The following is a 10,789-nucleotide window of genomic DNA, read 5'->3' on the forward strand; positions in this document are numbered from 1 at the left end:
ACAATAGATACTAGTAAGTACATAATGCTTAGAAATTGGAACTATAGTCTAGAGAAAGGTTTATTATACAATCTAGGAAAAATTAGACAAACTAGCAAAATGTAAATTTTTTGTATGTTAGTGTATAATATGCATATAATATATATATATATATATATATATATAGATTTGGGTAGCGGATAATTATTTTGGCGAGTGGCCAAATGTGTAACTTCAACATATGTCAATTGAAAGGCATCGGCCTAATGGGCCGTTAGGTAAGAGGGTAGTTGAATGAGCTCCTATGCTGGGTCACTCTAATCTTCCTCTGTGTCCAAATTGAACATAACAAAGTCCATGAAACTCCGGCATCCCTGCTACCGGCTCCGGCATCCCTGCTACCGGCTCCGGCGGACATTCCGGCAGCAGTTCCGATGCTTCGGCACCAAATACAGCGGCAGAGTGGTAGTCGAAGCCGAAGATGGCCGTTCCTTCGCCGTCGAAGTCGATGCTCCAACTCTCCAAGCAGACTCCAGAGGCTATGCTCTCCCCCGCCGTGACCTAATCTGTAAAATCTCCCAAATTCTAAAATCACCTCCGTCCCCTTCATCCGATCCATTCCTTGACCTATCCGACTACCTGGACACATTAACCTTAACTCTAACTCCCTCGGAAGCTTCCGAAATCCTCAAAAACCTCAAATCCCCAACCTTAGCTCTTCGTTTCTTCCGATTTTGCCCCTCTGAAATCCCTAAATTTCGCCATGACTGTTTCACTTACAACCGTATACTTCTCATCCTCTCCAAGTCTTCTCTACCGAACCGGCTCGATTGCGTACGCGAAATTATCGATGAAATGGAACGGTCTGGTATAAGTGGAAACATCTCCACCGTTAATCTTCTCATTGGAATATTCGGAGACGGCCAACAAGGGAATGGACTTAATGAGCTGACCAGGTGTTTGGAGTTGGTTAAAAAATGGGATTTGAGGTTGAATTGTTACAGTTATAAGTGTATGTTACAAGCTTATATTAGATTGAGCAATTCAGATAAGGCTTTAGAAGTTTACCAAGAAATGAGGAGGCGTGGCTATAGATTGGATATATTTGCGTACAACATGCTTCTTGATGCTCTTGCTAGGGACCAAAAGGTTTGATCTTTGGCATTATTAACTAAAGTATTCTTTTTGGGAAGAAAAATTATAGTGTAAAAGATATTTGTAGTCTGTCTTTAAAATGTGAAATTGGGATTAATGAAGTACCTATGGTACAAAAACACTAAGTTTGGGGGACATGGTAAACCTTATTGTCTTTGTGGAACACAGATGGCACCTTTTATGAAATATTTTGAAGTGTAGATATCAACGAAACCAGATTGCCTTCACTCCAAATTGGACCACTTCATTTGTTTTTTGTATCTAATTTCTATTACTGTAGTTTTCTTATGAGATTGAACCGAGTTTAATTCCTATACCTAGGTTTCAAATTAATGGTGCAGCTAGGTACACCAAATTCAATGGAAATGAGCTGTCTTAGTTATTAAAAATAGGAAACAGTTATGCAAATGAAGTGCATCCCCTTTACCTCTAAAGGGGTGGCTTAGTAGTCGAGAAACTGGAGTAACAACTTTGCGTACTGAAGTTTGATCTCCGACGAAGGTGACACTAGGTGAATCTTTTCAGTATTCGAAACCTTGGTGTATAGTGTTTCTCGGCTTAGTAGTCGAGAAACTGGAGTAACAACTTTGCGTACGGAAGATCGATCTCCGACAAAGGTGACACTAGGTGAATCTCAGTATTTTAAACCTTGGTGTATAGTGTTTGTCAGTTTCCGTAGTAGTGGGAGATAAGCAAGTACCTGGTGAATTAGTTGAGGTGCACACACGTTGGCTCAACATGACCGATATTAAAAATGAAGGTGTTTTACACTTATTTGACTTTTGAGTTTTGCAAGGTGCACTCATTCAATTAAGATTATTGTTGAAGCGGATAGGAAGAGTTCTAGTCACAGGTGCTATTAGGGGTGTTCGTCGGTCAGTACAGTACAATATTTAGACATTTCGGTACGGTATTTTCGGTATTCGGTTTCTTAAAATGCAATACCAATGCCGTACCTAATTAAATTCGGTATGGTTCGGTTTTTCTCCTTTCGATTTCGGTATATTCGGTTTGGTAACTTCGATTTATTCGGTTCGAATACTAACTAGTGCATAGAGTCATAGACGGTAATATTTTAAATTAACGTACTCAAAAGTACAAAACTAAAAACATTTGTTGACAAAAGTTTTGTCCAAAACTAGCAAATACCAACATAGAGAGAGAAAACTGTACATAAAAGAATAAATTTGATCATTAAAAATGTCTTGTTACTTGCTTAGAGTTAATTGACGAACTTAGAGAATAAAGGGAAGTTAAATTTTAAATTTTTATATTTATGTTATAACTAATAAAATGTTTATTGTGTAATATAATATATATTTCGGTATGGTATCGGTATTTCGGTATTTCATTTTAAAATACCAAATGCCATACCTAATACCAATATTTTAAAACTTAAACCAAATACCAAAATATCGAATACCTAATGCCAAAATTTTCGGTTTCGGTACGGTAATTCGGTATTTACCAAATTATGCACAGCCCTAGGTGCTATCATTATTTCTTGGTATGAGAATAATACAAGTATGGTCAGATGTCTTGATATTGAAGTATTTATTGTCTCTAAGATTAAAATACTTAATAAACAGTATACATACATTATCCTACAGAGCTGTTTTGACTGATGAATATGGTTCTGCTTGTCTAATGATTCTAATGTGCAGCGCTTTGCCAGGTTGATCAGGCCTACAAGGTTTTTGAGGACATGAAGAAGTGGCACTGCGAACCAGATGAATATACATATACCATTCTGATCAGAATGACTGGGAAATTAGGGAAGCCTGGCGAATCACTGTCTTTCTTTCAGGAAATGCTGTCGAAGGGCATATCACCGAATTTAATGGCTTATAATACTATGATCGAAGCTCTTGCCAAAGGCCGAATGGTTGATAAGACTATCTTTGTCTTCTCTAAGATGGTGGGGAATAGTTGCCGTCCAAATGAATTTACCTACAGTATTATTTTAAATGTATTGGCTGCAGAAGGGCAACTTGGAAGACTTGATGAAGTTGTGGAAATATCTAAGAGATACATGAATAAACCAATATATGCATATCTTGTTAGAACATTGAGTAAACTAGGCCATGCAAACGAAGCTCACAGGCTCTTTTGCAATATGTGGAGCTTCCATGATGGAGGAGATCGTGATGCTTTCTTATCCATGTTAGAGAGCTTATGCAACAGTAAGAAAGTAACTGAGGCTATTGACTTGCTGAATAAGATGAATGAAAAGGGAGTAAAAACAGATACCTTCATGTATAATACTGTGTGCGCTGCTATTGGGAAATTAAAGCAGATTTCTCATCTTCATGATCTCTATGAGAAGATGAAACTGGATGGCCCTTCACCAGACATATTTACTTATAACATTTTGATCTCTAGCTTTGGTAGAGCAGGACAGGTTGAGGAAGCTCTCAAGATTTTTGAAGAACTTGAGAATAGCAATTGTAAACCTGATATTGTCTCCTATAACTCCTTAATAAATTGTCTGGGGAAGAATGGTGACATTGATGAAGCGCACGTGAAATTCATTGAGATGCAGGAAAAGGGCTTGAATCCTGATGTTGTAACATATAGTACTCTCATTGAATGCTTTGGGAAGACAGAAAAAGTTGAGATGGCATATCGCCTCTTTGATGAAATGCTTGCAGCTGGTTGTTATCCTAACATAGTGACATACAATATCCTACTTGACTGTCTGGAGAGAAGTGGGAGAACTTCAGAAGCTGTTAGTTTATATGCAAAATTGAAAGAACAGGGTTTGACAGCTGATTCAATCACATATACCATCCTTGAACGTTTACAAAGCGGTTCACATAGAACAACTAGAGTTCGCAGACAACATCCAATCACCGGTTGGGTGGTTAGCCCATTAAGGTGATAGGAAACAGGGACGGGATTAAGCTACTCATGGTTGTACGCTTTAATGATTTACCGCTCAGTTGTGCTATCTCCTAGACCAAAGCATGGTGCTAAAGCGACATTAAATTGAATTTATATCGAGGACAAGTTGGCATTTATAACTCTGATGATTATGAATTAAGCTGCTGCCTTGAAGACCGATCAGCTGTAGAAGACATGAATCTTTTGTATGTGGAAGTAGTTCCAAATCTGATCTTTTGGTCTGTATATTGGTGCATATTTACAAAATGCACCTTGGTGAAATGGTTACTTCTACAGTTATTTTAATGTTCAAAATTCTCTTTGGCTGTGGAAACCATTCTAGATGAAACATATAGATGCCTTGCTTTAGAGATTTGAGTGTGGAAGCATGATATTGTACTAACCATCTGTGTTGACAGTTTGGGTGAAAAGTGAATAGAAGACAGTAAGAAGTTGGGCCAAGAGCGAAGCTGCTTATTTCTAGTACAACTAGGACCCTTTCTGGAAATCAACTATTTAACTGAGCTGATCACCCGTCCTACCATGTTTGGGTGAAAGTGAATAGAAGCTGCTTATTTCTAGCAACTAACACATTTTCTGGAAATCATCTATTTTAACTGTCTTCGATGTTGTTGATGTCTGTATTCATACTTTGGGTGCTAGGAAATTTCTTCCACATCAATATACTGCATGGACTTTGGATGCCTGGTGATTGACAACAGATTCTGAATTGTATCCTTGTCCAGATTCCAGATAAGTGATACTAGTATTAGCTTGTAGTGCTGCTTTTACTGCATTTATTTGTAATATTGTAGCGACGGAAACTAATAGTGGAGTTTTATTGGAAAGGGAATAACTTCCTTCAAATTGTTTTCATAATTTGAAGTTCCCAGAATGGAATTCAAGTGAACCTGACTCTAACCTTTTGCTGCCAATCTGTCTATAAGAAACACTAGTTTCTTCAATTGTGAACCTTCCCTCAAATGTCTAAACTCAACCCTGATAGTTTCCTCTTAAAGGTTGATGAAAATGGTCGTTTTATCAGCAATAATTCTCTTGAAAATAAGTGCAATTACCATGCTTATGCATCTATGACTTTCCATAACTTGTCATTGCAATTTTTAGAATAATGCTTCTTGCCAAAAAAATTCAAACTTTAGATTTAGTTATAGAACCCGTTTATCACTATGATTACAGAATATGCTTGCCTTCTTGGAGAATAAACAGCGAGCTGTATGGAAATTTTGTCATTGTGATTGATTGACGTTCTTTTAACTTTGTCTTTAGGTACTGTTTTTTAGAGTCCGGAACTTTTTTGTTGTATTTTTGGACAAAAGTTACCTTAATGAGTGTAAAAAAAAAAAGGTTACTTTTTTATATATAACGCTGAAATACTTCGCGCTATATCTTAACGGTAACTTTTGCTGTTTGATTATAACGCGGAGAATAAACGCGTTATACCTTTTGACAATTTGATTGCCAGGTATAGCGTACAGAAATAAAATAAAACGCTATAGGTATAGCGCATAAAATTAGCGCGCTATACCCCTTATTTTAATCCCCTATGTCTTCCCCAAGACCAGAACTCCCTCCTCCCCCATTTTTTTTACTTCCTTTCGTTTCTGGTCCCCCCCCCCCCACCCCACCCCCACCCCCATTGTCGTCTCTGGAAAAAAAGAGTTGTGGGCCCCTCCTATCACACAAAACACTAAGAACGTAGGTCCCACATCGTAGTAGAGCATCGTATTATTGTGGTTTCACTCTTTCGGACTCAAATTTTCAATCAATTTACTTTTCGAAAACACTACATCGAGGTATTTCGATTTATTTTATGTCGAAACTTGTATAATAATACATATTAGTTGATTGAATGTGTTTCCATGTCGTTTTGTGTTTTATTTGCGAAACTAGTATGTTATATTTATCCGGACTTAGATATTAGTATTCTAAAAAAAGTAAAATTGAGAAATAATTTTTTCTGTTAATATCCGGATTCAGTTATTAGTGTTTCCATGTCGTTTTGTATTTTATTTGCGAAACTAGTATGTTATCTGTATTTTTGTGAATGTTATGTGATTAAAATGTATTTGTTTATATTTAGTTTAGATTATTTATTAGCGTAGTAAAATGTAGAACCTTTTAGCGTAGTAAACTGTAGAGCCTTTTAGTGTAGTAAAGTGTAGAGTATTTTAGCGTAGAATCCCTGTAGTTTAAGTATCTCTTATACTGGTAGATGAAAATACAAACTTTGTACAATTAAATAATTAAAAATTAAAAATTTAAATTATAAAACAAACACACAAAATTATAAAAATATTGAATTTGACACACATAATTATTCATGATAGTTTGGTGCTAAAATATCGAGCATGGACCCATATGTATATATATACTTTGTACAATTAAATAATTAAAAATTAAGAATATAAATTATAAAACAAACACACAAAATTATGAAAATATTGAATTTGACACACATAATGATTAATGATAGTTTGGTGCTACTGAGTCTTAGATATCGAGTCTGGAACCCATAGGTATATATATTTTGTACAATTAAATAATTAAAAATTAATAATTTAATTATAAAACAAACACATTAAATGGTAAGACAATTGAAATTGACACACATAATTATTCATGATAGTTTGGTGCTACTGGATCTCAAATATCGAGCCTGGAACCTAATAGATATATATACCATGTCCATTTAAATATTGTATAACTCTAAAAAGTATATAACTCAAAAAATTAATTATTTAATTTACAGATTAAACATACAATTAATGTTGTTTAATTTACAGTTGACGACATGGACGTGCCGCCTATACATCCTGGCCCTTACTCTCTTGAGCTATTAGTGCTACAGGACGATCATAGGTCCGCTCATATATGGGACGAAGAGTTACTATCCCAGACTCTCCGCGCTAGGAGAGTGGACGACCTGTGGGATTTTTTAAGGGAAAGAGATCTCCATCCCCGTGTAGTCCAGCACCTGGAGGATACGGGATTCTATAGGATTATTCAGATCGGACGGATGCAGCTCGACTGGCTTTGATCACGGCGTTGATTGAGCGGTGGCGACCGGAGACACACACTTTCCACCTGCCCATTGGTGAGGCTACCATCACACTGCAGGATGTGGAGGTTTTATTGGCCTGCCCGTTGATGGCATGGCCATGTCACTGCCTATTGCTATGAGATCTATATCGCGTGCAGATTATTTGGACATGCTGCAGCTGCTCACGGGTTTCAGGCCTCAGGACGAGACTGCATCGTCGGGGGCCAGTCGGTTGACTTTGACCCCTATTAGACAGTACCTAGAGGTACTCCACCCCGAGATCACCAACGATACAGAGGAGCTACATATTACCCGATATACGAGGTTGTTGTTGCTTCTGCCACCATCCGCATGCAAAATCCATTTTTCAGGGTCATGTCGCATTAACCAACGATAAACTGCCTCGTCTTCTTGCCTGATAGATTCCATATGCCTCCGGAATTTATGCTGTTGGTGGTCTGTTGCTGCCATCCACATCAAATCATGCAGATCCTTATTGGGATATGTCTTCTGGAAATTGGCTTTAAAGTGTCTCACACAGTAACGGTGGTAGGCATAAGGTTCTTGCCATGCAAGCAAGTTTTCCACAGAACTTAAGATACCACCGTGCCGATCAGATATTAGACAAATATCAGAACGCTGTTTGACAATGTGCTCTTTCAAGTGGTTCAAAACAACGTCCACGTCTCTTGGCTTTCATTGGCACAAACAACAAAAGCTAGAGGAAATATATGTCCATTAGCATCTACTGCCACGACTATCAACAACTTGATATTGTAATTTCCATAGACATGAGTGCCGTTTATGGATATTATGGGCTGGCAATGCGAAAAACCATCAATTACTGGTTTAAACGGCCAGAACACGTAATTGAATATATATTCTGGTTTACCTGGACTCCGCTCAGGCTTCCATTCAACAATCGTCCCGGGGTTAAAGTGTTGCAGTGCGGCCATGTACCTGGGCAGAGCTGCAAATGACTTATCCCAGTTACCATAGACTATTTCAAACGCTCGTTTGCGCCCGAGATATGCCTTTCTTTTGGTAATGGTATGGCCATATTCCTGGTGGACTGATGTAATGCACTCTTTGATTTTATACCTTATGGATGCTTCGATGTGTGGAATAAGGACAAAAGAAGTCAAGTTAATATACAAGTTGAAGTGATTCCCGTTGAATGTGTCCATTTCGCATGTGTGAGTGGGAATATATTTACCCACTTTCCACAGACCTGTCTTCTTCTTGCTCGCACGCAACATCCAATGACATGGCCAAAACCACCTGCGACAAACAATCTTGTATACAACCGGACTTGACTCCTATACCGTCATCTCACGACACTCTTTTGCGTTGTACATTTTACAAGCCCTGCTTACACACGCATTATCATGAAAAACAATCCCTTTGCCAGCACCGTTGGTCTAGACTCATCCCACATTGCTGTCTGAATTTCATCAAAATCCCGTGTAAGAGCTTCCACATCCGGCATGCTTGGCAAGTTATCAAGGTAAGGAATCTCCCTTGAATGAAACGACATTTGGGACTCATACACTCTTCGTCTAGGGAGAAGGAGTGAAGCATACTCTCTCGTCAAATCAGGTCCTTCCTTCTCATCCTCCTCATCACCATCCTCACGAGGAAAGGGTGTATAGTCTCCGGATTCATCAGCATTATTGTCGTAATCACTGTTCTCTTTCTCACTTTGTGCATCTGCCAGATCTCGATTTAATACGTCGTCTTCGGGCAATTGAGTGAGTACATGTGGTTCAACTTGCTCGTTTTCACTACACAATCAACAAAATAATAAGTTACTGAAAATTAATAAATACTTTCCATATAGATGTATCACTTCACTTACAAGTCGTAATGTGATGAAATTCCATGATGGACATTTTCATTTAGGTAATGACTCCCGGATGGACCACCATGATCCAACACACCAAAATTATGCTTGGGTTCATAATTTGTAAAATTCATATCCGGCCGGTACCCCCTGTTAAATATATGAGCGTTAATACAAATTCAATACAACAAAAATGTACATCGTAACACAAAGGAAAATTGAAGTTTACCACTCGTCTTGTGAATTATGTAAAGCAGGCGGTGATAAGTTTAAATCAAGGAAAACTCTTTCATCCGGAATCTGTCCGGCAAAAACTGCTCCAGAATAACCATCCGATGACTGGGAGTTGTCCCTACTACGCGCAACCACATTGTTAGGAATGTCTTCGACCTTGACGTACATATCCAACATTTTGATTACACGAAATTCCCGGTATTCATCTGGAGTCCTCAGAAAATTCCTCAAAGTTTCATCATCGTCGATGTTTAACTCCAAGTAAAAAGCAACCCCTTGCGGAGTGACAGAATACGAATATCTTCCGGTTACTTTAAGTATCACTGAACGTTTCCTCACACTCATTTTTTTTGCATAACAACGATATCAATTTATCGTACTCCATTGTAAGTGGTAATTTAACATGACCCTGTGGAGATAAACTGTACCTCACAGAGTTATTCTCCATCACAACCCTATCCCCCCTCCCAAATATAATGAAACTCTTATTCTACGCTCTTCAGACATTATGAAAAAATGCTTGAGAATTTAAGAAGAAGATAAGTTTGAACGGGGGTTAGAATTTTTTTTGAATGGATTTTCCTAAAATCCTAACCCCTTTATATAGGAAATGGCTAGCCCGAGGAGGCTGAATTTTTTGATGTATAACGCTCTTTTAATGTGCGCTATATACATTTGAATTATTGTTATGTCAGTTAACTTATTGGTGGGCCCATAGACAAGTATAGCGCAAGAATATACTGCACTATATATGTATAGCGTTTTAATTCCATGTGCTATACCTGGCGGTCAAGTCGTCAGAGTATAGCGCAGTAAATTCATGCGTTATACCTTAACGGAAAATTTCAGCGTTATACAGAAGCGGATCTAGGATTTCCGGAGGATGAGTGCACTATTACTTTTTTTTAAAAAAATTAAACAAAAAGATTGGTAGGGGATTTTATCCCCTGACCTTAGGCTATTGTAAATAAGAGACCAAAACCAATGCACCACTTGATCTCTTTTGACCATGGGTTCCATCAAGTATACATATCTATTTTCGCTAAATTATATATACATCATATCTATACTTTAACCCGAGGACCACGGGTTCACGTGAACCATATTTTACATGGTAGATCCGCCCCTGGTTATATATAGAAAAGTAAATTTTTTTTACACTCGTTAACGTAACACTTGTCCAAAAAAGACAACAAAAAAGTTCCCGACTCCTGTTTTTTTAGCTCGTCGCTCCCTCGTCAGAAGGCTTGTGAGTTGTGAAATAAGTGAGAGTTTTCTCTTCAGACTGTGCACTTATAGTGGAAATTTTGTCTCTGTGATTGATTGATGTTTCTTTTAACTTTGGCTTTAGGCAAAGCTGATGGGACTGCCTTGCTGTTATTTATCTTGCCCATCTCTTTCTCACTGAAAATCTCCTAGATTGTGAAATAGATTATAATTGTTTTTTTTAATCTTTTATCTTTCTAACTGGCAATAATGCTGAACACCTTTCTATCTTGTCAAAATCATTCGAGCGGAGTTTAAGCTCCAATGCTACAAATCTTGTTTTACGATACGAGTTTACTTTCAGGAAATAAAAGAAAACATTACAAGTTTTCTGTATCAGCTGGAGTGGCTATTAAAGTCGGAATTGG

General features: G+C 37.8%; 1 protein-coding gene across 1 annotated transcript; it reads left to right on the forward strand.

The window, feature by feature from the left end:
• Positions 1 to 78: 78 nt before the first annotated feature.
• LOC104243823 (pentatricopeptide repeat-containing protein At1g51965, mitochondrial) lies at positions 79 to 4,932 on the forward strand. The gene is made up of 2 exons (XM_009799086.2): positions 79 to 1,128; positions 2,810 to 4,932. Exons 1-2 carry the CDS (start codon positions 337 to 339, stop codon positions 4,013 to 4,015), a joined length of 1,998 nt encoding a protein of 665 aa, XP_009797388.1. The 5' UTR covers positions 79 to 336; the 3' UTR covers positions 4,016 to 4,932.
• The last annotated feature ends 5,857 nt before the right edge of the window (positions 4,933 to 10,789 follow it).

The sequence above is a fragment of the Nicotiana sylvestris genome, chromosome 3 (genome assembly GCF_000393655.2).
Source record: "Nicotiana sylvestris chromosome 3, ASM39365v2, whole genome shotgun sequence".
In the NCBI taxonomy this organism is placed as follows: domain Eukaryota; kingdom Viridiplantae; phylum Streptophyta; class Magnoliopsida; order Solanales; family Solanaceae; genus Nicotiana; species Nicotiana sylvestris.

Coding starts and splice junctions, on each gene's coding strand:
- LOC104243823 (XM_009799086.2), top strand. CDS start 337: ATGAAACTCCGGCATCCCTGCTACCGGCTCCGGCATCCCTGCTACCGG. Junction 1,129..2,809: donor CTCTTGCTAGGGACCAAAAG/GTTTGATCTTTG, acceptor GCGCTTTGCCAG/GTTGATCAGGCCTACAAGGT.